A 27,809-nucleotide genomic window follows, 5' to 3' on the forward strand; every position below is an offset into this window, starting at 1 on the left:
ACAAAATGGTGGTCAGAGGAATGCCTTTGGTTTGTTTTGGTTCGCTCACATATGTCAAACATCGTTTGGAAGGGATTGTCATGCGGTTTTTAAACTTGAGTTGATGGCCCGTCATTGGAAAACGGTGTCTTACTTCTTTTCCAGGTATTTTTTGTGTCACCTTGGGTTGGTGGAAGACGTGTAAAAGATGAAGCGTGCACGTCGTGTAAGACATACCACTTTTTATTAAATGCACAGTATCACAAGGAACATTTCCATTAATTGTGGTTAAGCTACTCACATGATGCACAAAGCATTGGGTTCATTGATTGATTGATTGATTGGTTAAAGCAAGGTTAAATCTGCCCCACACACACGCACAGTCTTGCATCCGAGTGTACGTGGCAACGCACACACATCATCTCAGACACACGCACAGTCGTATAATTTGCACATTAATCAAGGTCCTTTTCGTCCCTTTTTTTAAAATCACATATTTACAAAAACAATTATTATCCTCCTCCACCCAATCCTACGTGATTGATTACATTCAAAAGAGGTTCCCCGGCCTTCTGGATTACATTCAAAATAATATACTATTCATGATGCAAAGTCACAGTTATTCATCTGTAAGAGGATCCCGAGGCTACAGTCAGTCAGAAGCCTTTTTTAAAATGATTATTTATTAATACAAACTTCTCTGCGCCCCCGAAATTAAGAGTGAACATTAAAATGAAAAAGATTGTATATTCACCTGGATTATTTTTCCCACGAGCACAAAGAAAATACACATGTTATTTACAGTACATGAAGTATGTATTGTCAGTGGCCCAGAATGCGTAATACCCGCACGGGTATACTAGTGTGTAACGTAGCCTATATCTACAGCAGACGTCATAAAAACCAAATTAAAGGTGATTCTGCTATCTTTTTGTCTTATTAAATAGCTGCTTAACATCATTTTTTTTAAAAATGAATCGAACACGGACTTTCGACATTCTGAAAATTTGAAAACAGCTCCGGTGGGACAAAATATCGCAATACGGTACAGTATCCATCCAGCAATATCATATACATATAAATTACGAGCAAATGTTATTAGTTGCGTAACCATATTGCGAGCTAAATTACATCTATCAAGTATTTGCAATTGTCTAGGGGGGAGGTGGGTTGTCCCTCACAAGGGGGAATGGCGCTATAGCGGGGCTAAGGAGGTTGATAGCCCTGTCAAAAATACGTGTAGCCCCAGTTAAGACCCCCCCCCCCCCCCTGCCGCGCCCAGCATTTTATTCGATATTCTAAGATAGCTAAATTATTTTCTCAGCCCTGCTATATATCAAACATGCCGCCCCCCCCCCCGAGGAGTCATACAATACATTGGTTATCACATGAGATTGTGTACCTGTTAAATATCACGATACCGTATCACAAGTTACTCTGCGATTCACATCGTTTGAGTGACATCATTTTCTGTATTAGGATACCGTTTACCGTTGGCAATACCGTACGTATCGGGAGTTATTCGTCAATCCCCAACCCCTCGACATTGGCCAAGCCACCGCAGTGTGTCACAACCATCTCGCGACGCCTTCATAATTGGGATGACATCAGAGCAATCCGCCCAGATGCTTGCTCATAACTTCATGCTCCGAGGCCATGCCGGCGCGTCACTAACACGTCATTGTTAGAATCGTCTCTCATTAAAAAAAGCGATTATTTTTTTATTTGGATTTTTCTTATCAAGTGGACGACACAGATCCACCAAAAATGGTGATGCTGCTGGCGGATTAAAAAAAATCAGAAAAGATGTAAAATAAACTGTGCTCTTCTTATGTTTCTGGTTTGGGGGGGGGGGGGGGGGGCACAGCTCAACATGTGTGCTTTTGAAGTACATGGAATAATACAATTGCTGAAAGCACTCCCGACAACATTGAAAACACCACACGGTCGTCGTATATGTATGGCCAGTCCGTGGGAACCTATTTACAGAAAATATGACATCATTGACTGGGAGGGGATCAAACGCTAATAAACGCAGTCGTCTCCTTGCTCAAGTCGAGGCCGTTGAGTGTATGTATTCTTTTTCTTGGAGTACATGACAAAACTTTCTTTTACTTTGGCAACTCTTCCCACATTTATCGATTTATAATGATTATATCTTTGTCTTGAAGTCATGGTGCGTGGGGTCCATTTTGACAAATATGGTTCAGTACACAAAATGGGGTTTATTTTTTTATTTTTAATTATTTTTTAAAATAATTTAGTGGCTTTGTTCATTTATTCCAAATTTGAAAGAATAATCATTCTCTACATGATTGTATATTATCTAATTTTCCGTTATATTTAATGATTTTTCATGGTATTTGCCAAGGTGACTGGACTCCGTTTTAACCTGCTATATATGGTGCGCTATAAAATGTTTTTTATATTCTTGTATACAAGATTAGATTTCTAAAGGATTAAAAAAATTACAAATAAATAAATAGACACCAATTATATATACTATATGGATTCAAGTAGAAGCAAGAGGACTTGTTGGTAAAATAAAAGGGGAAAAAATAATAAAATTATGTAATTGAATACGCAACAATATTTAAAAATATCTTTCAGTATATCGCAATATTTTTGATAGGTTTCATTTTCAATGTCCACTTTATTTTTCTCCAGATTTGAACACACGGGCTGTGTATATGACCCAGAATGCATTCCGGCTGCCCCCCAGTTGAAACCGGCCCGCGACTGGATGCACAGCGAGGGACGTTAAAGCAAATATAAGTCCCGAATTTAAGGCTTTTTCTCAACGCACTGATGACAGGTAACATTTACAGGGGACATTTACACGTCCACCAACTGTACACGGCCGCACGCCTTCCTCCCTGCCTCTCTCTCACACACACACACACACACACACGTAACTGTACAGCAGGGCTTAGTAGCAATCACCTCAGCCCAGGATGTCCAGGTAGACGGGGGAGGCCTTAGCAAGACTCTGGAGCATAGCGTGTATCTCCTTGATGTTGAGCCTCATGTAGGGTTCCCTCTGCCAGCAGCCCAGCATCAGGTCGTAAACCTCCTTGGGGCAAGTGCGCGGCCGCTGGAGCACACGGCCCTGCGTGATGCACTCGATCACCTGTACTCAAAAAAATAAAATAAATTAAGGGGCGGCGGTGAAACTGGATGTTCACTTTCTGGTACCTGGAGGATGGCGTCGATAAAATGACGGCAACGAAAAACTATACGAAGCCTTCTATGCTATTTCGTTTACAAAAGATGATATCAGAAGGTGGAACTGACCTCGTTGTTGGAGAGCTGGTACCATGGCTGCTTGCCGTAGGTGAAGATCTCCCAGAGGACCACGCCCAGGCTCCACACGTCGCTCTCGGTGGTGAAGCGTCGATACATGATGCTCTCCGGGGGCATCCAGCGTATGGGCAGCATCGTGTGGCCGCCCACCTGCGCCGCCCCCGAGACCACGACAGCAAGCGAATTAGAAAAGATACAAAAACGCAACTCTGCCACATGCTCCTGGCATCATCATCATCATCATCATCATCATCATTTCAATTGAGTCAACTATCATCAAAGGGTTGGCTACCCTCAGTTGGACATGCTTGTGCTTGGCACCAAACTGCCACCAGAGGGTGCAACTGCAATTTTTTGAGGCATGGCTTTGGCCCGGGCGCAAAAAAAGACCACATTTTCAGTGAATAACAGGATAGATCCCCCCCACCCAAAAAAAGAAAATCAGCCGTGGCTCAATACAGGTTGGGAAACACTTTCCTATATTAGAAGCTGATCTAAAGGAAGTGTAATCCCTTCATGGCCTTACAGCCACAGAGGATAATCAGCACTCTCTATGAAGACATCTTAAGAATATGAAGAAAAAAAAAGAAGAATCCGCTCAATTTTTTTTTGCTCTATTGGCCCTCATTACCATAGAGACTAATCCATATATGCAAAGCGTTTTCATTTGCATATAAATGGCAGCGGAATGAAATGAACGACGGGGAATTTAAATGTACTGACTCTGTAGTAGTCGGTGCTGTAGACATCTCTGGACATGCCAAAGTCTCCGATCTTGACCAGTAGGTTCTCACCCACCAGGCAGTTCCTGGTGGCCAGGTCTCTGTGCACAAAATGCTGCGATGCGAGGTAGACCATGCCGGCCGCGATCTGCTGCGCGATGTGCAGCATCTGCGACTGCGTCAGCTCCACCAGGATACTGTGCTGCCCGTCCGCCATCAGCACTGCGTCCGGACCGTGGGACCTGCGTAATCCGATGATGGTCGGTAAGTAAAAAACAAAAATATATGTACCGTATTTTCCGCACTATAAGGTGCCCCTAAAATCCTACTGAGTGATATCTGCCATTGAGTAGTGAATGTTATTTGCAACTTAAAACTGATCAGATGTGTTGTAGGGAAGCCTTTTAATATTTTTTCAGCATATGGTTAAACTTGCGCTCTTACCTGAGGAACTTGTTGAGGTCTCCATGCTTCATGTACTCAAAGACCATGATGAGGGGGTCACTGTCCACGCACACGCCGTAGAAGGTGACAATGTGCTCGTGCTGCAGGTTAGTGAGTAGCTCTGCCTCCCGGTAGAAGTCGGCACGCCCGCTCTCGCTGGCCTCCTTCAGGGTCTGTCAGTGCACGCATAAGCAGAAATCCATAAGGACGCGCAACATATTGATAATCGATCCTTACCCGAGACGCTTCCTGTACCTTGACGGCCACATGGATCTTGTCGTGGTCGGGTGTCAGGTTGTAGCACTCGGCCAAGAAGACCTTGCCAAAGGCGCCCTCGCCCAGCTCGCGCTTCAGCACGATGTTGTGTCTCTTGATGTGTTGCACGACTGCGGGGAGGCCATGTAATGTACAAATATTATTAACGGTATAATCAATACCGTTCGACACTCAAATAATCTTTCCCCATTGAAATGAATAGAAATACTATTAATCTGTTCCGACCTTCTCGAAAACCCAGCAATTTTTTTTATTTTTTTTTAAATCAGAAACCTAGCACTGTGTAACATTATACTGTATAAAAACAACAAAACAAATTCTCGTGAGGCCCATTTTGGGGAGCTGTGGCCGAATAAAAAGCAATAGTATTCAATCTAGTTTTAGAAATACAATCTCTCTTTTGTTTCAATGTACAGTTTTAGTACTATAATGCTGCTGTATTTTTATGTTGGTCATAACGGTGGTACTTCAGGTGGTAATGTTTATAACCACCACTGCACAGAATTTAATTCCAGTTTTTTTTGTCATCTCCTATGACCGGTATCTATTCCCACTGCGCCAAAATGGATTTATGTGAAAAGGTAGCGGATTACCGGATCAGGCGGTAACTCACATGTGTCTGGTTTCAGCATGCTGCCGGAGTTGCCAAAGTATTGCGGATTCTCAATGACGGGGATCTTGGTCATGCCGATGATGACGGCGTCGGGTGCCATCTCGGAGGACGATGGCGTGTTATTGCCGTTGGAGACGTGGTGGAGGGGGCTGGCCGAGTCGTCATCGTTGCTGATGACCGACGACGAGCCTGGCGACACGAGGGCAAAGAGGAGGGTGAGTGTGAACAAATGTTCTTCTGAACAATCAATTTAAATACAACTTTACATATTATATCATCCTCTACATGCACTCGCATGCAAGAGCAAGTCCCAAAAATAATCACAAAAACATGAGCAATGAAACCACAGAATATGTCAGATGTAACGTCTCCAAAAATGGTGTTAACACTCAAATAAATGTGTTTATTGTATTTTTATTGCTGCAGCGCCTGCTTGGAGGTGGTATAGAAGTTTGAGAAAAATAAAGAAAACACAACTGAACGCATTTGAACTTGGCTAACCTTTAATTCCAAATTTGGAGTTCCTTCCATATTTGAGAATGATCACCATGAAAACGCAGCCCATCAAAGCCACACCGGCAATTCCCACAACCATGTAAACCTGAGGGAGTGGGAGAGGGGGTGTGGGGGTTAATACATACAAAGTCAATACATCACGGGGGATGGCCATTTGACAAAACGTCACTGATGGCCCACTGCGTTAAATTAGTGTAATGCAATCATTTGTAATGCCTTGTTTCTCACTTACAGCAATGCTGTCATCCATTGGCGGCAATGGCGAGTCTGGAAGGGAGCAGAACTCCATTGTGAGTCATGAAAAGTCACATCATATCAGGTGTGTGTGTGTTTAAATGTGAGAAAAGGTAAAACACACAAAAAAGAAATATTTAAAATAATTTTTTGTATGTTTAAAATGGGTGTAAGGGTTGTTCCAAAAACTAAATTAGTATTTAGCTATGTAACTAAAATTAGCTGAGCTCGTTTGAAAGTTGTTGGACATGACACGGCATCTTGAGAAAAATAAAGAGAACCCATTGAAGACTTTTTTTCTTTTTTTAAAAATAGGCTGCCGGCCTCAAAAGGGCTCCCATGATGGATTTTTGACCTCCTGAGTTTACTCATTCATACTTTGGATGTTTTTTTTTAAAGTAATTGTCCCTCTAGCGGTACGAGAAACAATCACCAAATAAATTTTTCAAATTGTGCACAATGTCGGTGAGGCTTAAAACAATTTTTTAAAAAATCTAGAACGTATTTTGTACTGTTCAGTTCTATTTGACTTTTAATTACCAATCCAATTTGTAATCTGACTTTTAAACTGTTACTTTTCAAACATTTATTTGAATATTATGGTCTACGTAGTGTTTGTGGCTTTGCATAACTTTACATGGGCTACAATACAAAAATATGAAAATAATAAATGGCTTACCGGTGGTGTCTGGACAGATGAGGACAGGCAGCAGCAGAAGTGAAGGTATACAGCATCATGAATTCAAAACAATCACACACTAGACTAGAAACATGCAGCCGGCGTGGTCACTCACAGTCGTAGAAAAGATCTTCTACAGGAGGAGAGACAAAACCGATGTTAGTGGTGGTGTGGATGCGATACGACGATAAGTCGCAAGAGAGCGAAATGTGGGCACACCTGTGTGGTTGTAGGGCGGGTCGATGAACTGCGCCGCCACCATTTTCTCGTCACGGCCGTACTGGTTTTTGGCCACCAGCCGGTAGACGCCATTGTGGATGTGCGTCGGGTTGACCAGTTGCAGACAGCCGTGGTACTCGCTCTTGGTGGACTGGTGAATCCTGGTCCGGATATAGTCCTGCTCCTCCAGCGTCACGTTCTCAAAGTACCACTGCAGCTCCGGTTTGGGGTTGCCCGTCATGCTGAAGGGGATGCACCAGTGGTGGCCCTGCTCCGGTTCCAGCAGCTGCTGGATGATGGGGGCGACTGACGGGATGAGCGGTCGCACAGGGGTGGGGAGTGGTTGGCAAGTCAACGACCAGGGAGGGAGGAGCCGTCCGAAAGGAAAAACAACATTGAAAGGCTGAGAGAGGATGTTTTGTTTTGGGGGTGGGGAGGGGGTGTCAAAAATGGAGACAAACAATACAGCTGAAATGGAGGCCGACATTAGCACCAGCTAAGATGAACTTTTGGGGGATGTCGATTGGTACAAACATTAGCATTGGCCAAGAGTGGAAATAACGCTTTTGAGGTGTCCCATTCGAGGTCACCCGAGCAAGTTACTTAGATGATTGGCAGTTTTGGAAGGTTACTACAGACTATGGCGACAAATATTAGCACTCGCTAACGGTGGCTATGTCATTGATGGTTAGCCAAGATGGAAACAAGTATTACGGTAGATTATGAAATGTTGTTGTCATTGAGTAAAGAGGGAAAAATCATCCTATGCTAAAAGTGGCTTTGTTGTTTGGATGATTGAAGACGGAGACAAACATTAGCCTTAGTTGATAGTGGCAATGTTCGGGGATTAGCCTTTGTTGATAGTGGCAATGTTCGGGGTGGTTATGGTGGTTACCGAGTATGGAGACAAATATTGGCACTAGCAAAACCTTTTCAACAACGATTTCATAATGGTTGTGAACAACAGATACTTCTGGGTGCCAAACCTCAAGTGCGTCCATTGGACTGCCACAGACACAGACACTAAAAGGTTACGGTAATTTTCGATTTCCTTTAAAAAAAAAATACCGTAATACAAAAATTGAGCGAGCGGAATTTGTATCCGTGGAGGATAAATCAAGTCAATGTTATAAGTAGTTGTGCAGAGAAGATTACGTCACTGCCTGCCACGAACAGAGACGTCGAAATTAGCATTATGTTAACATCATGTTAACTATGTCTGTTTCCACCACGTCTATTTATATAATCCACTTACCTGTTGAAATATAATCTAGAGCCGGAATTCTGTCTCCCTTGGAAGCAATTTACCGCATGGAACATCTAATTTGGGATTGATACTTCACACATTGAAGAAGAAAAGCTAAAATCATCATTTAGACCGTTTACCCAGTTTTCTCAATTGCGCTACTTTGGTCAAATGATAAGGAATTATTCAAGTGGTTGGACATCAACACCCCGATAGAGTTAGCGTACCTCTAACACAGAATTATTTCTTAATTTGTGGTGCCATTTAAACTTTTGTCACCCTGAGGTACTATTTGTGTGACGTCTGGTGAAAACAGGCAATCAAGACAAACGTTAGCATCAGCTACCGGTAGCTTTGTTACTGAGCATGGCGACAAACATCTTTACGGTGAACAATGGGAGAGGAAACGCGTTGAAGCAGAGGACGGCGTGGCTTTACAGGAGGAAGAGTTATGGACAGGAAACCACACCAACAAGTCAATAAGATCAACGGAGGCAGTAATGAAAACAAAGTGACCAGCTTCTGCTGCTTCCACTCGGAAAAACCAAACAACCACATTTGTAAATGCTCGTGTGCTAATGCGTGCTTACAGAGGATGTTGAGCTGTAGCGTGGCCTCAGTCTGACCCACCATGTTCTCGGCAGTGCATGTGATCACCAGCCCGTTGTCCTCGGGAGAGAGGTTGGTTAAGGTGAGCCTGCTCTCAGTCTCCGTGGGGTCAATCTGGACACACAGGATGACATGGTGGCTAGTCAACAACAATCAAAGAGGACACCAGTTAGCCTCTTGCCGTAGTAATGTGACTTTGGCTAGGTTAAAATGCTAACGCTTTCAATCAACCCCCCCCCCCCCCCCCGCCTTTAATTAAAGATGAAATTGTAGCATCAGCGTCGCTCTCCATCTTCATCCGGTCAAACTGTCCACATAGCACAGCATAGCATGGTTGCTAACACTATCCTGCGGTCCGTCGGTAAACAACAACCAAAACTATACTCGTTAGCTTCAAGTGGTTGGACATCAACACCGTGGCATATTTAGTGCACCTCTAGCTCAGTCAACCCCCAAAGAAGCAAAACAAATGTTGTTTAGCATGTCACTATGTAGAATTTGTCTCTCTTTTTTTTAAACACCGACAACTTTTCAGCAAAGACCCCATTTTTAAATAGGCCAAATTAGCCTGGACTATTTTTACTAGTGGATTTATACGCAGTTTGATGCCCTGCTTCGTATTTATGTCACTAGGTTGCAGTCTGTCTAATGCAGCACCTCTTTCCCCAGCATTCCCTTGGTCTGTAAATAAAAATTTGATGAATAAGTAAACCCCGTTTATTATTTATATTGTAACCAGTATGAAATTGTTGTACAACTGCCTCTTCCAAACCTTCTAGGCAACGCACACCCGTCAACCCCTTGACAGAAATGAACAATCCCCAGATCTGTCCTCACAGTTGACCCAAAAATCAAAACAAACCTCATTCAGTACATAGCATTACCCACCAAAACATTAAACATCCTTTAGCCTGTAGCTCTCTTTATAGAATAGCTTTTCGCAATCTTTTTAAGCAAAAGACTTTGCGCACTTCTCAACGGTGATCCATATCCACTCAAAGCTTTGTAGACGTTTTAGTTTTGATCACTAAAAGCTTCAGTGGGTTTCAGGTGGGCTTGTGGATCTCATTTGTGCGGTAGTTGATGGGGTGTTGAATGTCTCCGGGTCGAAGACGGATCTTGAAAAATTAGACACGTGCAGGACTGTAATGTAGACCCTGGAGAATGAAACCTTACACCTTTGAGAAATGAACGTGAAGCCTCATTGGAGCTCTTTGGCAAATCAGTTTAGACCGGCTCACCTCATAGTGAGAGAAGATCATGTCCAGGTTCCACAAGATTTCCGGAGGTGGCATGCCCGAGGCGCTGCACAAAGCTTTGACATCGGCGCCCTGCATCTCGGTCACCGTCGTAGGGGTGACCTCTACTTGAGGAACCACTGTTGGGGACGCAAAGAGATGGTCTTAAGTAACCGAGTATGAGGTGTGTGTGTGTGTGTGTGTGTGTGTGTGTGGCGGGGTTGGAACTTTAAACCCCCCATCGATCGCTCTCAGGACTTTCAGGAAGCTTGTGCAGCGTTGCTTATTTTAACGTGGTTTCACGTTACCGCAGTCAGGCGGCGTGAGCGTGGCAAAGACTTGTGTTGCTCCTTGCTCGTCCTTGCATTGCAGATCTTGGTTGTCAGGTTCCTCTTGGCTCCTCAGTTTGATCCAGAGGTTCTCGCAGATGCAGTCCAGAGGGTTTCCAGAGAGCAGGAGACTAAAAGAATCATGTTAGTTGGATCAGTGATTCTCAAGATGGCGCCTTTTGTGCGTACAAAAGAATCTCAATTTAGTGGACCCAGAACCAACAGACCCTGGAGCCAATGGACAAAAAAGTTGGATGAGATGCAAACCCAACAGCTAGCGTTTGAAGAGCGGGCCTTACGAATAGGAGATGTTATAATTCTGAAAGGTCCTCCATGACAGCATCGACAGGTTATTGTCTCGCAAATTCCTAAAAGACAACAACAACAAAAAAAAACATTAGGCCACCAATATGAAGCATTAAATTAAAAATGATCTAGCTAGCTAGCTAACTAGCTATTTTCCTGTCTGTGTCTATCCAGAGTGGACAACAACAAATTTATTACTAGTAGTAGGAGGATATGTTGTGTTGAAATGAAGTGAAAGGCTTCTCACACGTATTGCAGTCTTGTATTGTTGTAAAAGGCATCTGGGGATATGGACGTCAACCTGGTCCTGGTTACTGTTCTGTGGGAAATCAGAGTTTTCGTCAGATGAGCCCAACGAAGTGGCATGATAGCATAATCATCACGTACTGTTTCAGAATATAGCAATACCTTGATATAAAGATTCTTTCTTTTTCTTTGGAGTAAAAATATCTATATAATATTGTACTTAATAAAAAACAGTGTGCAACGTTGCAATCCAATTCAGTGTGCTTTTCCTTCTTGTGTGCCTGCCTTAACCACTGGGAGGCAGTACCGTGTAATAGAGCTGTGTAAACACAAAAGAAGCAGAATAGACTTCTTCTACTTCTACAACACAGTAACCTGCTGTCATATGAGTTCTTTTCCACAGAGAATAAAGAATATAGGCCTCTACTTAAAGCGTTGTAAAACCGCAGCTATCAATACTAACCATTAGCATGTCTGTGGGATTTTCCATTATGTGTTAGCATTGAGCTAGCAGCTGCTGTTCTTAAGACATTGCTGTTTGATTGTTTTCAAAACACAACATCTAATTATCTTGGCCTATTGTTGTGTCCAATCGTCTCGGGTTGGAATAGCAGGTCGACCCCATGTAAGGCAGAGGTCAAGGTTTTTTGTTTGTTTGAGCTTTTAAAAAATTGCAGAAGCTAGTTATGTCACCCTGAGTTGAATAGCAGTTAACAGGTGGTGAACTCCATGCAACACAGATGTGAAGCGTTACTCTGAAACAGCGCTTATACGACAAACACGTGGGATACTTACAGGTTTCGAAGGTTTATGTAGTGCCTCAGACTGTTGTCGTTGAGCTCAAACAGTCTGTTTTGATTTGCAATGTATCTGTTAGGGAACAGATAATACAAAACATTATAGATGATTTTTTTGGGCTTCATATGGGCCTTATGATTGGCTGGGATAGGTTGGTTGCTTTGGAAAATACATACTGTTGTCTGGCAACCCACTTTTAGACAAAAAAATAGTGTCTGACATATTTAGTTTTATTTCTAACCACTTCCATGGTCATCAATCAGTCATAAATATTGAACACATTTAATATTTAAGATTGTCAGACCTGACTTGTTTTGGACTACATTGTTGGGACGAATCCACTTTTAACACACCTCAGGACGAAAAACAGCCTGCCTAAGATGAATTTCTGGCGGGAGAAATCGCATACGGGATGGACCGGTTGCCAGCTAATCGCAGGACAGTCAATCATCTATTCACACCAAATGTTGCTAAGGCTATATTTATTTTTTCTATATGAAAAAAAAGGTTTTACCACATTTTTAAAAAATATATGTAATTTTTAATGTTGGCCAACACACTTAATCTGCATGTGTGTAATCTTTCAACAATCTAATCAGGGAAAGTGTGTGTGTGTGTGGGGGGGGGGGGGGGTCTGGTTGTCACGTTGTCGACTCTTTATGGACACAGCTTCCTTAAAGCTGGGCTAGTGCGTGTGTGTGTGTGTGTGTGTGTGTGTGTGTGTGCGCGCGCGCTACATTTCATGGAATGCTGTGTAAATCCAAATAAACGTGCACGAACGAGGATTACGCACGCGCGGCTCGGTGTTAGTGACACGTCGAAACGTGCGCGTGCACGCACACGCAGCAGCGCGATTTGATTGTTATGATGAAATGAGACGCGATGATATTGAAGGGGGATGTGTGCGTGTGCGTGAACATGATCACCTTCATCCTAACATCTCATCGTCAGGTTGATACACGCGCGCGCGCACGCACGCCCTTACATGTCGGTGATGTTTTCCATGTCGTCCAGCGTGAGCAGCGGGAAATCCTCGATGCTCCGCGCCGCTCCGTCGACGCACGCGATCCGCGTTACCGTGCAGGTGCAGGCGGCGGGGCAGGCGGCGCTCAGCCCCCGCAGTGTGCGCAGAGCCAGCAGGAGGAATCCTAGCCGGGCCATGCCATGCCAGTCCATCGCAAAAAAAAAAAAAAAAACCCAAAAAAACAAACGCAAAAAATCCGGGAAACCAAAATCCTTAACACACCTCTTGTCTTGCAACCCCCCCCCCCCCTACCCCTTCAACCCACCCACCCCCCGTTTAGATGGAAAATGTCTCAGTGGAATTAAATCCCTCTCCTCTATTAAATCGCGATCCGCACGGAGGGCTTGTCGGAGGTAGGAGGAGGTGGGGGGTGGGGGGGACGGGGGATATCAGGGCGCCATGGAGCGGCCTTGGCGTGTCTGCAGAGCCGCGATCGCGCACGACACGCTCACCGCCGTTCGTGGAGTTGTCAAGTGTTCCAGCAGCAGCAGCAGCAGATGATGGTGATGATGGTGGTGATGATGATGATGATGCCGCCGTCTCACTCCTCCGGAGCCAGCGTGCCTCCCCCCACCCCCTTCACTCTTTTTTTTTTTTTTTTGCCTTGTAAAAACAAATATGACGTGTTCCAGATGTTTGGAGATCAATAGGCAGGCAGGAAGGCTGGATGGACGGACCCCCTCCTTCCTTCCTAACTTCCTTCCTTCGCCGCCGTCCTTTTGCTGTCCCCTCCTCCCCACACGCGAAGTGATGCAGGGAGGACGACGACCACCTGCATCAATTACCTACCCCAGGGTGAGCCAAAAGTAAGTGCCCGATTAAAAACATGTTTATTTACAGCTATTTCTTGTCTTCTTTTTCCATCTTTCCTTCCTTCCTCCCTTAAGGTTGTTTTTTTTAACTCTTGCATCTATCCTCCCTCCTTTTTTCCCTTTCCCCCCCAAACTTTTTAAAAATGATTTCCTTCCGTCCTTCCTTGCTGTCCTCCTGCCTTCCTTCCACCTCAAACCTACTTTCTGTTCCCTCTTCCTTTCTTTGTTTTCCTCTTTACATTTTTTTAATTTCCTTCTTTTCATCCTTCCTTGATTTCCTTAGTGTCTGTGTCACCCGTTTGTGTGTCCTCTTTCCTCCCCCCTTCAGACCTTTACTTCATCCCTTCTTGACCTCTTTCCTACCTCATTGCCTTCCTGCGTCAGACATCATTTTAATTATTTCCTACTGACTAACCTTCCTTTCTGTCCTCCTTCCTTACCTTCTGACAAAGACCAATCTTTTCTTCCTTCACTCCTTTCCCTTCCTTCTTTCATACATCCTGTCTTCCTTCTCTTAGACCTGCTTTTGCCTTCCATCCATTCTTGTCCTTCCATCCTTCCTTACCTCCTGTTTTTTCCTTCCTTCTTTCCTTACCTCCTTGCTTCCTCTCTTCACTTCCACCTACTTGTTGACTTTCTTGCCGTCATCTCTCCTCAGACCAGTTTGAAGTCATTCCTTCCTTCCTTTGGTCAGACATACTTTTCTGCCTTCCTTCCTTTTTGCCGCCTCCTTCTTAATTCTTCCTTTATGCCTTCTTCCTTCACTCCCAACGCTTACCAACATTCAGACTAAATTATTCTACTACACACAACACACTTGGCCAACAAACAAACACACACACACACAGTGTGACGTCCACGGTTGACGCACGAGACCAGATGTCCCCATGAAAAATTCTACTGCTACTAATTTGTGGATAATGATAATTATTCCTCTTTACTAGCCAGAGCCATCAACTAAGTTAGCTTCGAACCACTAAAGGATTATATATTCCACATAAATTGCAATTTTGAGTTTGGGAACCAGTGACAAGACTGCGATGATACCTGAAGAGGAAACGTCACAAAGAAACAGGCAAGGGTTTGCCCGTACAATCTGCAGTAATATAATGAAATAAACGTCTTTCACATGCTAAAAATGTAATATGAGCCAGCAGATGCTGACAAATCCCCCTATTATTTCATCCCATCAATGTCTTTTAGGCTCCACTGGGTGGCAGTGTCATTCTGCAAACACCTTTCTATTCCCTTTCCACCGTGAAAGATTGAGTAGTTTTACTCTATTTTAATTGTATTGATTTTACGTTGGGTCCCTCCTTGTTAAACCTGCACTGGAATTAAAAGCACTGCCTGCGCAGTTGATGGATGTTTGATGACGGCAAGTGTTTACACACTATTAATATATCTGAATATAAGGGGTGTGCATCTCTCCACAAAAGACGATTTGATATGCGTTTCGATACGTGGCGTGCGGAACGATTCATGGACGGTTTGATTTGAAAGTGTAAAGATTTGATTTGTTTCAATTGAGTGGGATTACGATTCCATTCAATATGATACGACTAATTTAGAGAGGGTATGATGCAAATACTTTTTTTCTTATTTGACATATGCACTTCCATCTTTTCAATCAAAAAACGGTTCTGGTTCAGAACTGCTTTTGTTACATCCCTAATGACCCCCCCCCCCCCCCCACCCTATCTGTCAGATCTTCACATTTCCATTCCCTCTCGCTCACTCAGGTCCTCATCCTCCATCCACCTCTACCCTCTGCCCATCTCAGTATGATAGGGCGCAGAGCCTTCAGCCGCTCTGCCCCCAAACTCTGGAACTCACTTACACCCAATATTTGTAATACTGACTCTCTTCCCACATTCAAAACCAGGCTCAAACCCCACCTATTCAGACTTGCATATCCACCTTGAATCTTTCTCTTCTTTTGTTTATAATTTTATCTGTGGTTTTATTATTTGCTCTTGGTTGTGTCCTTGAGTGTTGTGAAAGGCGCTTACAAATAAAATGTATTATCTAAATATAACATGTAAACGTGTAAATATGATAATGATTCAAATATCTAAAAAAGATTTTATGAATATAATAAATATTATTTTAAAAATACATTGTAAATAGTATTGTAGGAGTATAGTGACAGTAAATACAACAGATATTTAAAAAATATATTTTATATTACACAAATATACTTAAATATAATACATAAATTATGTTAAACTATCAAAATATAAAAAGCAATTTATATAAAAAGCAATTATAATAAAACCAATTATCTCCACTTTTATTGATGGGAAATGTTTCCTAAAAAAAAAAAAAAAAACACACAGTAAATCCTGTCCTGTCGGCTGCCATGACAATATCGGACCGTAGCAGATTGGTGGACGTGTGGCATACACACGGACACGCACGCGCACGCACACGCACACGCACACACCAGGATCATTATGGCAACTTTTTTTTTTTTACAAAAATTGCGGACAATGTCAAGTGTCGCGATGGTTGCGACTGAAAATATGTACATTCCGCCCCCCCCTTCCCCCACCAACCCTATCACCATCCACCCATTTCTGAGAAACATCAAGAACCAAATTAAACTGTCGCCATGGTAACATCAGAATACAGGCGAGTAGGGGGAGAGACAAAAGCCTGCGTATGTAAAGGTGCGAGGAGACTGTTTGATTGGATCCAAAATGGAGGCTGCCGTGCAAAATTAGGTGGCAGGATTTTGATCAGTAGGAAATAATGTAAAGGCAATTAATCCGTATCGGGGTCAAACTGTGGCCATCATAAAACATTGTTTTACGGAAGTAGTCATATGTTTGGATGTGTGCCTTTCAGGGGCGCGACCGAGTGACATCATATTGCAGCATCTTGGATGTGTTATTTTGGTTTATCTTTTTGCTCGTCTGAAAGCATGTTGTAAATAGGCTTCTCTTTCCCATATGCATTTTACCTTCAGTCGATTTCCAGTTCTTGGTTTATTATCACCACCCAATTCCTCTCTGGTTTCATGCTGTGAAAAACTATACAAGAGATTGTAAAAATGCATGTACGAATTCGAATTCAAGTGACTTGTCCGAATTCACCCTGACAGTCATCGTTGAGGTTTAAAATGTGTATCGTAAATGAGTATTGAAAACCAGGGAGAAGGCTTCATATTCGAAAAGCAGTTTGATCGGAAACCACGCGTAGTCAGATTGGGCGGTAATGCGCTCGGAGCTGTGCGTCCCCGCCCGTCGGCGCTGCCATTTACTTTCGCTACAAGCAAACCCCCGTTTCACCTCGCCTCCATGCTCTAAAATCTTGCATTCGTTCCAAGGCAACAGAATAGCGTGGCGGACGGCGATTAGTCGCAAGTATTGACGTCTTTTAATAATTTCGCGGTCCATGATATTGGTTGTAGCCATTTACAGGCGTATAGGAAGAACACTAATGTGCACATTTAGCTCGCTGCGCGGTCGCAACCGTTGTACGCCGTCACGTCGTGACGGACACGCCTCACGAGCACTTAGCTTAGCGGTTAACGTCGCAAAGTCACGTCAACTTAGCCGCTGGGAGTGACAAGCTTACTGCCACTCGCCCTGACGTCTATCAAGGGCAACTTTTGAGTGTCTGTAAAGTCGCAAACCATTCTTAACGCCATCAACTGACACCCGTATGCGTTGTTATATCTGTAGCTCGGTACATTGTTGAGGGTTGCGCTTGTTTTGAATCCACAAGTGAGCGATGATTTCGGGAGGGGCGGGACAACATCATTTGTTCGGGTTTAATAAAGAAAAAAAGCTAAGAACAGTGTTAAATCGTTTAAAAGCACTATTAAATAATGTTAATAAACGCACAGACTTAATCATGTGTAATTATTGTTCGCATTGTAGTATTTACGTGTGGACATAGGACTTTAACAGGCGTGGCGTAATTTGTGACGTCACGAGCTGGACTCTGTTGGTCAGCTCCTGGGTACGATTCATCTGACGTAAAATAACAAAATAATGTTACCGAACACATAAAATAAAACATTTGAACTTTGTACGTCTTAGCATTCACTTTTTGTTCAGCCCTGCAGGTTTAAAAGACAATGGAGGTGCAAATTGAACAGCAGGATGAAGATCTCACATTTGGCACCACGGATACCAATGGTAAGATCATTTTAGACATAATAATAAATAGAACATTAAATAACTCCCTGTAGTTTACACTTTAAATACCCCACACTGTGATGGCAAAATTTTAAATTAAAACTTATTTCAAACTCATCGGAAATTACCCATTAAAAATGGTTTACAGATCATTTGATTTTGAATAAAATGCACTTCTCTGTTTCTTTTAAATTTATCTTTATGTATTAGCTTCTAACACTAGCTTCCAGTGTTGTTTCCCAAGCTTTAGCTTCTGAAGTTAGCTTCCCATGTTTTTCTCGGGTTAGCTTTTAATATTTCTTCTAACAGAGCAAAAGATGATCAATGTTAGCTACTGACGTTAGTTCATACGTTAGCGTCCAATGTTAGTTGACTGCAATAATGGATTATTATCGGCTAAAATAAATTGGTTGATCATTCCGCAACTGCTCTGATTTTGTCAGGTAATGCAAAGTTTTAGCTTTGGATCACACGAAGATATGCCGCTGTTCCCCCATTTTTTTCCTGAATTGAGTGGGAGTGTAGCAACCCTGAAGTGAGTAGCTACTTGAATTACAAGTAGCGATTTTGACCTGTTATCCACAAGACAGTGGAAAAGGTTGGATTTAGACGGAATGGGACCTTTAAAGCATCATTTTATGTTGCATAATAATAATAAAAATGTGCACATTTTGAGCATGACGTCTCTGATCCACTGGTTAAAGGACTCTTTGATTCTGTCCTCTTTCATCTCAAACTGCTTCAAACAACAAAGCGTGTGATGGAAAAGTGGTTAGAACTGCACGACTGTCCGTGTTTTATGTTATGTGTTGTGTTTATTTTACTTTATGTAAACTGTTTTGTTAAGCGCTTTGTTACAGCTGCCGCTGTTGTGAAAGCGCTATATAAGTCAGCATGTATTGTATTGTATTGTATTGTATTGCATAGGCAAAATCACAAATAGGAGAGTTTGCAAATCAGCGAGGGATCGTTTCATACACAATATTTTTAGTTATCCTGACAGCTTCAAAGCATGTAGCTGAACTGGCTCACTTGAGGCAAAATAGATCATTCCTGGCTGGAGCTACACAGCAGATGGTGGAGGAATACTGCTGTTTTCTGGCTTCCAAGCACATTTTTTTTAATTCAGGAAGGGAACACGGTGCATCTGAGTGGTTTCCAGTCCGTGCTTAGCTGCCAACTGATGCACAGTGAAACCCAGTGCTGCTCACATTTGGCCAAATTAGCCCAATTAGCGTTTACCCCGCTACTGAAAGCAAATACAGCGGTACAGTGATTTTAGGATTGCTTGAGTTTAGATACTAATCGTCCCTTGGTCCATTTTCTGTTTGTTTTAGTGACATGGGGGGGGGGGGGGGGGAGCAATTAGGTTGCTGTTCTAAAAAACGAAGTCAGTTCTCCTTAATATCTCAAATATGCCTCTGTTTAAGCAGTTAGGTTGTAGCCATAAATTAAGAATAGATTATTGACCATTCAAAGATGGCGTTATTCACTACAATGTGTGCCCTGCGATCTTCCCCGCCAGGCAAGCGTCCAGCAGAGGACATGGATGAAGAGCACGCCTTCAAGCGCTCGCGCAACGCCGACGAGATGTTAGAGCTGCGTGTGCTGCTCCAGAGCAAAGTGAGGAGGCCACCTGTCACTTTTGTTTGTCTTGATTTGTCTCCCTGTTTTCTGAGAATAATCCTACCCTGCCGCGCCCCCTCCTGACTGCTTCACAGAACGCCGGCGCCGTTATCGGAAAGGGTGGCAAGAACATAAAAGCGCTTCGCACCGATGTGAGTAAATATTCAATGAATGCTTTTTAAAGTATCAGAACAGCTAGTGCCTATTCTAACACCTTGTTGTATTTCCTCGATATTTTTTTTTATTTTATTCAGAATTGCGTTCACATTTTTTCTGTTTAAATGTAGGGATGGGCAAAATAACAATCAATTCGTTTCAATATGATGACAGGAACTGTCCCTGAATGTTCTGAACATTGACTTTAGCACAGTGTCCTCCATGTTGAATTCCACGTAGAATTCTTCATGATCCAATAATCTTATTTTTAAAAATGATTTTTTTTGTAGTACCAATGGTCATTTTCACATGAAAACATTTTCAAGGACCAAAATAAGAAATTATTCAAAATATCACCACTGCCACACGTCAGCAAGCCGTATCCGTTTGTATTCCAACACGTGTTAATTATTATGATGACGTTAACGACGCGTTGCAGTGTCATAGCGTTTGCAGGGTCTCACGCACCACCTGAAGGGAACTGCGCACCCCAATTGGGGAAATACCTGGAGGAATCGGTGGTTAAGCCCATCCCTACACGTTTTATTCCTAAGGTTTAATGTTTGCCAAAAATCGTATCTCCCTCATGTTTTGTGTAAACGCCATCGACCTGCTTACTATGACACATGATAAAATCCACTGGGGCACATTGTGGTCGTGTCTGACCGTTCTCTCACATTTTGCCTAAAAAAGACAAACATTGAGCGTGCATTCAATTAAAAATGTATTCCTTCTCCCCCCCTCTTTCCCCTTGTCCTTTCTTTGGTTGATTTTATTTTTTTAATTTATGTTTTTGGGTGAATGTTTTGGCCACCTTCTGCCCGTTGCCCATGTTTGGACCGACATGCCCCTCCTGCGTTGGCCCAACCCAACCCCCGAATGCCCGCCCACCTGCCACCCCCTGGTGGACCATGCCAATAACCCGCGCCCCTAACACGTGATTGAACGCCCCCACCCCCACTCCCCCGCCCAATGCTCTCCAACCACCTCCACCATCACCTCCATGCAGTACAATGCCAGTGTATCAGTCCCAGACAGCAGTGGCCCAGAGCGGTATGTCCCACCAATTATTGCCTCACTGCCTGATGACAAGGTCATGAATAAGCTGCCTTTTGTTTTTTTTAACTGCTACGTTTATATTTTATACAAATAATGAAAGTTAACCCCCACCCCCTTGCCCTCCCCGTTCCAACTGCCAAATCGCCTTTACCCACCTTCCCAAACCCTTCCACATGTCCTCTTGATGTTTCTGTCCATTCCTAAATCTCTTTGCCACTCTAACCATGATATTTGGTGAAATGCCAGCTGTCCGATTTCAAGATGCGCAAGGCAGGCAGGCATCTTTTTACAGAAGCCCCACCCATCGAAAATCCCCCCTCTCCTCTTTTCCCCCCCTTCCATTTTCCCGCATTGCCACCCGTGATATTCCCTCATCCATGCATTGTTGCTTCGTAACAACCCACCCTCACCTGCTATTAATGTTTCAATGAAAAAAAAAGTATCTCAAATTATCACCACAGTATTCCCTTCAAACACAGCTTTGTGAACTACATAGACCATGATACTTTGCACCGCTGGGCCAATAGGAGCACTTGATAATGAAATGACAGTCCAGTTCTATTTCTTTGTCACTGCTGTTATGTACAAAAATACACAAGAATATGTTTTTTGTTTTTTTTTAACGAAATAAAGGGGCCCTTCAGACGTACAGATAGCAGAAATATCCAAGTATGGTAACCAAGTCCCAGTACTGGCTGTCATCTCCACCAACCTACACTAATGGGGTAGTAACATTCGTTATCTTAGAAACGTCTGTCAGTGTGGTTGTAAACCTAGGGCCCCACCCTGCACATTGTTTTTTTTGTTTTTTTTTAATGAGAAACAAATTGCACCAACTTACATCTACATGGAGTGGAGCCATGGACTACAGTAACATTAGTCCGTGTAGGGAAATACTCTTTGGGAAGCTTTGAGGCAAAGATTTTGCTTCAACCTCTTTTCACCCTGATTTATTTGAGGCATCCACAATGTTAATAACAGGTGTAACCCTCCCTTCCGCTGCTGAACGTGGCCACAAACACCTCATCCTTTCTTGCACCTCACTTTCTGTCCTGTGCCACCTTGCAGTGGGTAACCACTCGCTTCCCCCCCACCCCCCCTTGTCCGCGCCGTCTATGACAGGACTTCTCAACTGGTCTCATTTTCCCGTGTATCCAATAATTCGTGAATGCAGATTTTTTTTTTCTCACAGTTGCTCAGGGCTCAGGTAACGACCAATCACGGCTTGCAGACATCCCAAACCAAACTCCGAAATGATTGGTCGTTGCCTGAGCTCTGAGCAACTGTGATGTCATTTTCATTCAACAACAAGTGGCAAAATGCCCCCCGCCCCCTGAGATGGATAAAAACAACTCTATTTTGCTGCTTAGTTCATATTCCACACATGCATTATGTATCAGAATACCATGTTTAAGCAGTGGGGCCCGCATAAAACATTTTGCCGTCAAGACATTTTTTGAATTGACTTTCCCTTTCAGCAAAAAAAAATTATTAGATATTTGTCAGTCGATTGAAATTATGAGCTAACACAAACAATAGTTTTTGGCTGCAATATATCCACCAGTTGAGAATCACTGGTCAATAACCCACCCTGCCCGTTCTCCTTCCTCCCCCTTCCCCCCCTTTCCAATGAGACGTTGTGTAGTGAGGTCTCGCTTCAGTTAAGTTTCCCACTTTGTGTTGAAGTAATTTTATCTAAACTGTCCCGGTCCCCTCCCCCGACACTGATATGATCTCTTGTTAATTGTAGCCGTATGAAAGCCAACCGTCCTTCCACGATACTCTTATCTCAGTGCATGTTAGTCTTCGTTTCCTCTTTTCCAAGTTCGATGCCTCCTCGACCAAGCCTTTAGATGGGTTTCCCTGACAACGTATTTTCTGTCCTTCGCGATTGTGGTATTTCATTTTTGCGTCTATTTCCTGTAATGCCTGGCTTTTCATTTTGGCTTTCTCGACAGGATCCTGAGCGTCAGCGCCAACATCGACACCATCGGAGACATTCTGCTGAAGATCATACCCACCTTAGAGGAGGTAAAAAGCCTTAATTTCCTTTTGGGAATCATGTTTTCCAAAATAAAATGGCTGTTCTTCAGGATGTTTGCTGGCCAACATTAAATATCAATGAAAAATCAAGTTACAGTTGTCATTTCGTATGGAATATTTTAGTTTGATAGAATCTATCTGTTCATTTAAATTATCCACATTCTTATTTTTGTAATCTTTATTTAAATTCTAGTATTTATAATATGGTACTTAGATATTTATTTATACTATTTTATTTAGGTGGTAATTATAAAAAGTTCGAGAACTGCTGCTTTTTAGCATATTTAGATTTTAAATATAATCAATATTTTATTTATGTAATTTATTTGTTATAATTGTACTGTATGCTTTAGTTGTCGAGAAAGTATTCTTGTAAATGAAATGAATAAAAAGTAGCTCCATGTGTACTTGTGTATAAGAATAGATGGCAACATTTCAGATGGAGCTCGGCGATATACAATGCCGCAAGGCACTTAACTAGTTCCCCTCAATTTTTGTGTTTGTGTCACAAGTACCAGCATTACAGCGGCATCGACTTTGACTGCGAGCTCCGCCTGTTGATCCATCAGAGCTTGGCGGGCGGCATCATCGGCGTGAAAGGCAGCAAGATTAAGGAGCTCCGAGAGGTTGGGCAGAGTCTTGAGGAGTTTCTGCTCAGAAATGACCCAATGCCTACATGCTTGCCGTAGTAGCACTTTTATGATGTTGACCCCCCCCACAGAATACCCTGACGACCATCAAGCTGTTCCAAGACTGTTGTCCGCATTCTACCGACAGAGTTGTCTCTGTGGGCGGGAAGCCGGAGCGAGTCGTCGAATGCATCAAAGTCATCCTTGAGCTGGTCGCTGAGGTGAGTCTTGACCTTGTTTCGACACTTCTCCAGATATCTGCATGGAGTACAGATCGAAGGCAAATCAAGTAATGATGGGCAAGCATTGTATTCATTATCTGCAAAAAATAAGGCTACTTTATTGTTCGTTCATTTGTCAAATTGCAAACGCCATGCTCCAAACATACCCTGTAAAGTCGCTACTAAAATGACAATGCTCGTCGATATGTTGCAGGCGCCAATCAAAGGCCGTTCCCAGCCTTACGACCCCAACTTCTATGACGAAACGTACGACTACGGCGGCTTCACCGTCATGTTTGAGGAGCGTGGGCGGCGGCCCGGCGGCAGCTTCCCTGTCCGGGTGCGAGGAGGCTTCGACCGCCTGCCACCCGCACGCAGCAGCCGCCCGCCACTTCCCTCTCGCCGGGATTACGACGACCTGAGCCCCCGCCGTGGCCCGCCACCGCCGCTGAGCCGGGGACGCGTGGGCAGCCGTGCGCGCAACCTGCCGCTCCCACCGCCGCTGCCGCGAGGAAGGTGAGGAGGGTGTGCTTCGTTTACGGCGTTATTCTCCATGGGCAGCTAACTTGATGACATTTGATCTAAAATGTATCATTTCAATTTGATTTTTATTGGATATACGGGACATTTTTGTGCAGTTCTAATTTATTCTTTTGATTTTATTTCCTTCACAATATGCTCTTTTTGATCTAATCCTTCGATTTAATCTCATTTTGATGTTATTTGGAATATTTTGTTTTATTTAATAGTTTTAATTGATTCCGTCTTTTGATTTATTTATGAACAAGGCATTTATTTTATGAGCTTTTTTTTTTCCCGAATGACACGCAGTGATAGATTCTCCCACGGCAGTTATCATGACGACAGACCAAGGTGAGGCCAAAAATGTCCTCTTGCGCCTTCAGCATCATTGAATCATGTGAATGCTAATCCTGTTCATGTGTGTAGTGACCGAAGAAGTCGCGGAGGAGAGCGCTACGACAGCATGGTGAGTGTTGCCGTCTGCGAGGTTCTTTTCCGACAACAGGAGGCGATCGGAATTCCTCATCCGAGCATAGTGCAACCACAGCGGCCACGAACGCTGACGCAGGTTTTTTTTTCTTCCGGAGGCCCGTGGTTGCCCGGCAACGGTCGTCTCCTTGCTTGCCTCACGGCAAGCAGACTACGCCGTCCGGAGATCCGCCGGGCAAGCAAGCACTGTCGATCCTTTCCAGCATCCCTTCAAATTTATAATAATTAATCCGCGACGTGGTTGTTCGTAATTGGATTTTGTGGATTAATGCCGTCAGACGGAGGCCAAATGTGACTGTCAGATCCGCCATTGACTCACTCGCAACTATAATAACGTGACGTCAGCCGGGGGAGGTTTAGAAATTATTCGGCTCAATAATCCAAATCAGTAATTCCGAACAGTCTGCCAGAGATTCTTTAAATCCGTTTGAAAATTAACAGGTGATAACGTTATGAGTACAAGAACTGTATCGTGATAGCGATAACATTTCATGATCAAGGTGGGGACATAATCTAATTGATAAGGTGGAAGAATCTTCATGACCGTTAGCCGTAACATATTTTTGTAAAAATAAAAAAATAGAATTGAACTAATCATTAATCGGAATTTTCCCCACAGTCAAGATAAGATATGCAATGAAATGCCCATCTCTGTAAAAGCCAATCTGATGGGATTTGGAAAATTGACAGTTGTGATGCAACACATTGCGAGATGAATTGACATGTCCCGGTTGACTCGATCGCACGACTTCCAAGTCGAACGCCATTTTCAGCCAAGTGGCCATCAACCAAAGGACGGTTCCAAGATCATAAAAGTTGAGGCTTGACCCACTTACAGTGTGTATATTATAAGTTATACAATAACGGGGACATGCTTATGCGGCGGGAGACTTGGTTCCAAAGTTCAAGTTGTGCCAGAGAGACTGCAGGTGTGACATTTCAGGTCAACAACGTGTGAAACATTAATAATATGTGTGCGCTCGCATCCACCTGGAACATTTCCAGAGCCTCACTTGGTAGAGTTATTAAATCTCGGCTGCTTTTCAGAATTGATACATAGAATGAATATTAAGATGATAAGCCTTGTAAGTTACCACTGTGAGCTGTACTCTGACACTAAACCAGATTTTTTTTTCTTCTCTCCTGTTGATGAAATTCAGAGTGGAGGCGGCTATGGTGAGTCTCATCCTTTGTGTTAATCCCGCACGCATGAAAACTATTTTAACCAATTGCGGTTGGCTTTGAAATGAATGATGGCTAATTTTGGGTAATTGTCTTCTTGTCTCTTCAAGACAACAATTCCTGGGATCACTTTCATTCTGGTGAGTGGAGGGGAACACTTTTTTCCAGTCTGGTAATTCACAATTCAAGACGCTTCGTGATTGGCTTCCCAGGTGGCAGAGGCTCGTATAGCGACATCGGAGGGCCCGTCATCACAACACAGGTCACCATCCCCAAAGACGTAAGCGTTGAAAAAAAGGGGGGGTGGGGGAGTGCAAAAGACACTTCTGGTGAAATTTGGTGGCCGTTTCACAGCTCGCTGGCTCCATCATTGGCAAGGGAGGTCAAAGGATCAAGCAGATCCGCCATGAGTCCGGGGCGTCCATCAAGATTGACGAGCCCCTTGAGGGCTCGGAGGACCGCATTATTACCATCATTGGAACGCAAGACCAGATCCAGAACGCCCAGTACCTACTGCAGAACAGGTGACTGATTCCCCACGTTACCTTTAGCATCCACCTACAGGTATAGTGTACCCAGAATGTCTTCTGTGGAGAGAGGAGAACCTCCAAGAAGGACCACCATCTCTACAACGCTCCACCAATCCGACCTTTAGAGTAGGCAAAGGTTATCTTCCAACGGGGTGACGACCGTAAGCACCCAGCCAAAATAATGTGTGTGAGTGGCTTCAGGACAACTCTGTGAGTGTGGCCCAGCCAGAGCCCAGACTTGATCTGATCAAACATCTCTAAAAAGATTTGTAAATGGCTGCACACCGACGCTCCCCATCCAATCCGATAGAGCTTCAGACGTGCTGCAAAGAGGAATGGCCGAAACGGCCCGAAATTTGGTGTGCCATGCTTATGGCATCATCTTCAAAAAAAGACTAGAGGCTGTAATTTTTGCCAGACGTGCATCAACAAAAGATTGAGCAAACGCTGTGAATGCAGGACTTATGGACATGCAGTGTCTTACTTTATTTTTAGCACCCCCCCCCCAAAAAAAAAAGAAATCATTATGGCGTGCTTGCTGCGTGTAGAATTTTGCGGAGGAAAAAAATATCTATTATTCCTGAACAGCAAGTTTCGACACAGCTGGCTAGTTGCTTGTTATAAACTGGTACATAAACAATATTTAAGAGAATGTACTGTGTCAAAAAAACAAACAAACAACAACTGCCGTTTCTGTTTTCCCCCCTAGCGTGAAGCAGTATTCCGGTCGATTCTTCTAAAACGGAGACGAGCGAAGCCATGCCCTTTGTGTACTGTTTGCTCCAGTGCCGACATTCCTCTGTCGTGGATGGATCAAATTCTATCGTATCCAAAAAAGCTACTGGAACCCCCCGCCCCCCCCACACACAAAAAAAAACAATCCCAAATGTATTTCTGTGCCAGTGTTGATTATTTTCAAGGACATGATGTCATTAAATAATTTTTGGTGTTTGGATTGCCGTGGAGCATGCAGGTTTTTTGTTGTTTGTTTTTAAATGAAGTTTCACACGCTCATATTTTCTGTCCAACGGAATGAACAGCATTTAGCTTAGCATCATTGACAGAGCTGCCGAGCATCTTCTATTTGTTGCCAACTTCAAAGCTGAAATGGTGAACTGTGAATGTTTTCTTCAGAGGCTTGCAGTTGTCCGTGTCTTCAGCTCACAGTTTAATGTACACGTCTTAACATAACACTAAAAAGATGTCACACAATTGCTTTGAAGTTTGATGAATGTTTGATACTTTTAAAGAGATTTCTACATTTCTTCTTTTCAAAGAAGGCGAGACGCTGTATAAATTGTGTATATAATATCTGTTTTTTCCTCTCTCGCCAAATGAATGCTTTGATATGTCGTTCTTTTGTTTATTTTTAAGTGTTCATTGTGGTTTTGCATTATTCATTTTGGTGGTTTATAGCCATTTGTAAATCATTCAGAATTGTCACGCTTTCTGTGTATCTGTGATTGGTATCTCGCAGGTAATTGCCAAATAAAGTTGTTTTTTTTCCAGACATCACTTTTGCTGACTTCTATGGTAGTGCAATAATTGGAGGAAAAAATAACTTTGGGTGGCAAGTGATTAGATTTGTACCCCTCTCTCTGAATAAAGTGT

General features: G+C 43.2%; 2 protein-coding genes across 3 annotated transcripts; one reads left to right on the plus strand and one right to left on the minus strand.

Moving 5' to 3' along the window:
- Positions 1-206: 206 nt before the first annotated feature.
- On the minus strand, positions 207-13,254 carry ntrk2b (neurotrophic tyrosine kinase, receptor, type 2b). Its single transcript, XM_052050631.1, has 18 exons — positions 12,743-13,254; positions 11,755-11,829; positions 10,961-11,032; positions 10,707-10,775; positions 10,387-10,538; positions 10,082-10,218; positions 8,822-8,954; positions 6,986-7,291; positions 6,882-6,899; positions 6,767-6,775; positions 6,086-6,120; positions 5,839-5,938; positions 5,338-5,526; positions 4,704-4,834; positions 4,449-4,621; positions 4,006-4,246; positions 3,274-3,432; positions 207-3,109 (listed from the first exon to the last, which is right to left on the minus strand). The coding sequence occupies exons 1-18, from the start codon at positions 12,931-12,933 to the stop codon at positions 2,924-2,926; spliced, it is 2,376 nt and encodes a 791-aa protein (XP_051906591.1). The 5' UTR covers positions 12,934-13,254; the 3' UTR covers positions 207-2,923.
- A 179-nt stretch (positions 13,255-13,433) lies between these two features.
- On the plus strand, positions 13,434-27,706 carry hnrpkl (heterogeneous nuclear ribonucleoprotein K, like). 2 transcript variants are annotated; one of them, XM_052050781.1, is made up of 16 exons: positions 13,434-13,587; positions 17,669-17,741; positions 19,267-19,364; positions 19,463-19,519; positions 20,533-20,576; positions 22,541-22,613; positions 23,138-23,251; positions 23,347-23,475; positions 23,690-23,991; positions 24,307-24,348; positions 24,424-24,463; positions 25,647-25,662; positions 25,779-25,808; positions 25,881-25,948; positions 26,023-26,192; positions 26,908-27,706. In XM_052050781.1, exons 2-16 carry the CDS (start codon positions 17,681-17,683, stop codon positions 26,936-26,938), a joined length of 1,275 nt encoding a protein of 424 aa, XP_051906741.1. In that variant the 5' UTR covers positions 13,434-13,587; positions 17,669-17,680; the 3' UTR covers positions 26,939-27,706. The 2 variants fall into 2 exon arrangements, with proteins under 2 accessions (XP_051906741.1, XP_051906740.1); XM_052050780.1 differs by lacking the exon at positions 13,434-13,587 and adding an exon at positions 16,805-16,961.
- The last annotated feature ends 103 nt before the right edge of the window (positions 27,707-27,809 follow it).

Source organism: Hippocampus zosterae, chromosome 18, assembly GCF_025434085.1.
Source record: "Hippocampus zosterae strain Florida chromosome 18, ASM2543408v3, whole genome shotgun sequence".
NCBI lineage: Eukaryota > Metazoa > Chordata > Actinopteri > Syngnathiformes > Syngnathidae > Hippocampus > Hippocampus zosterae.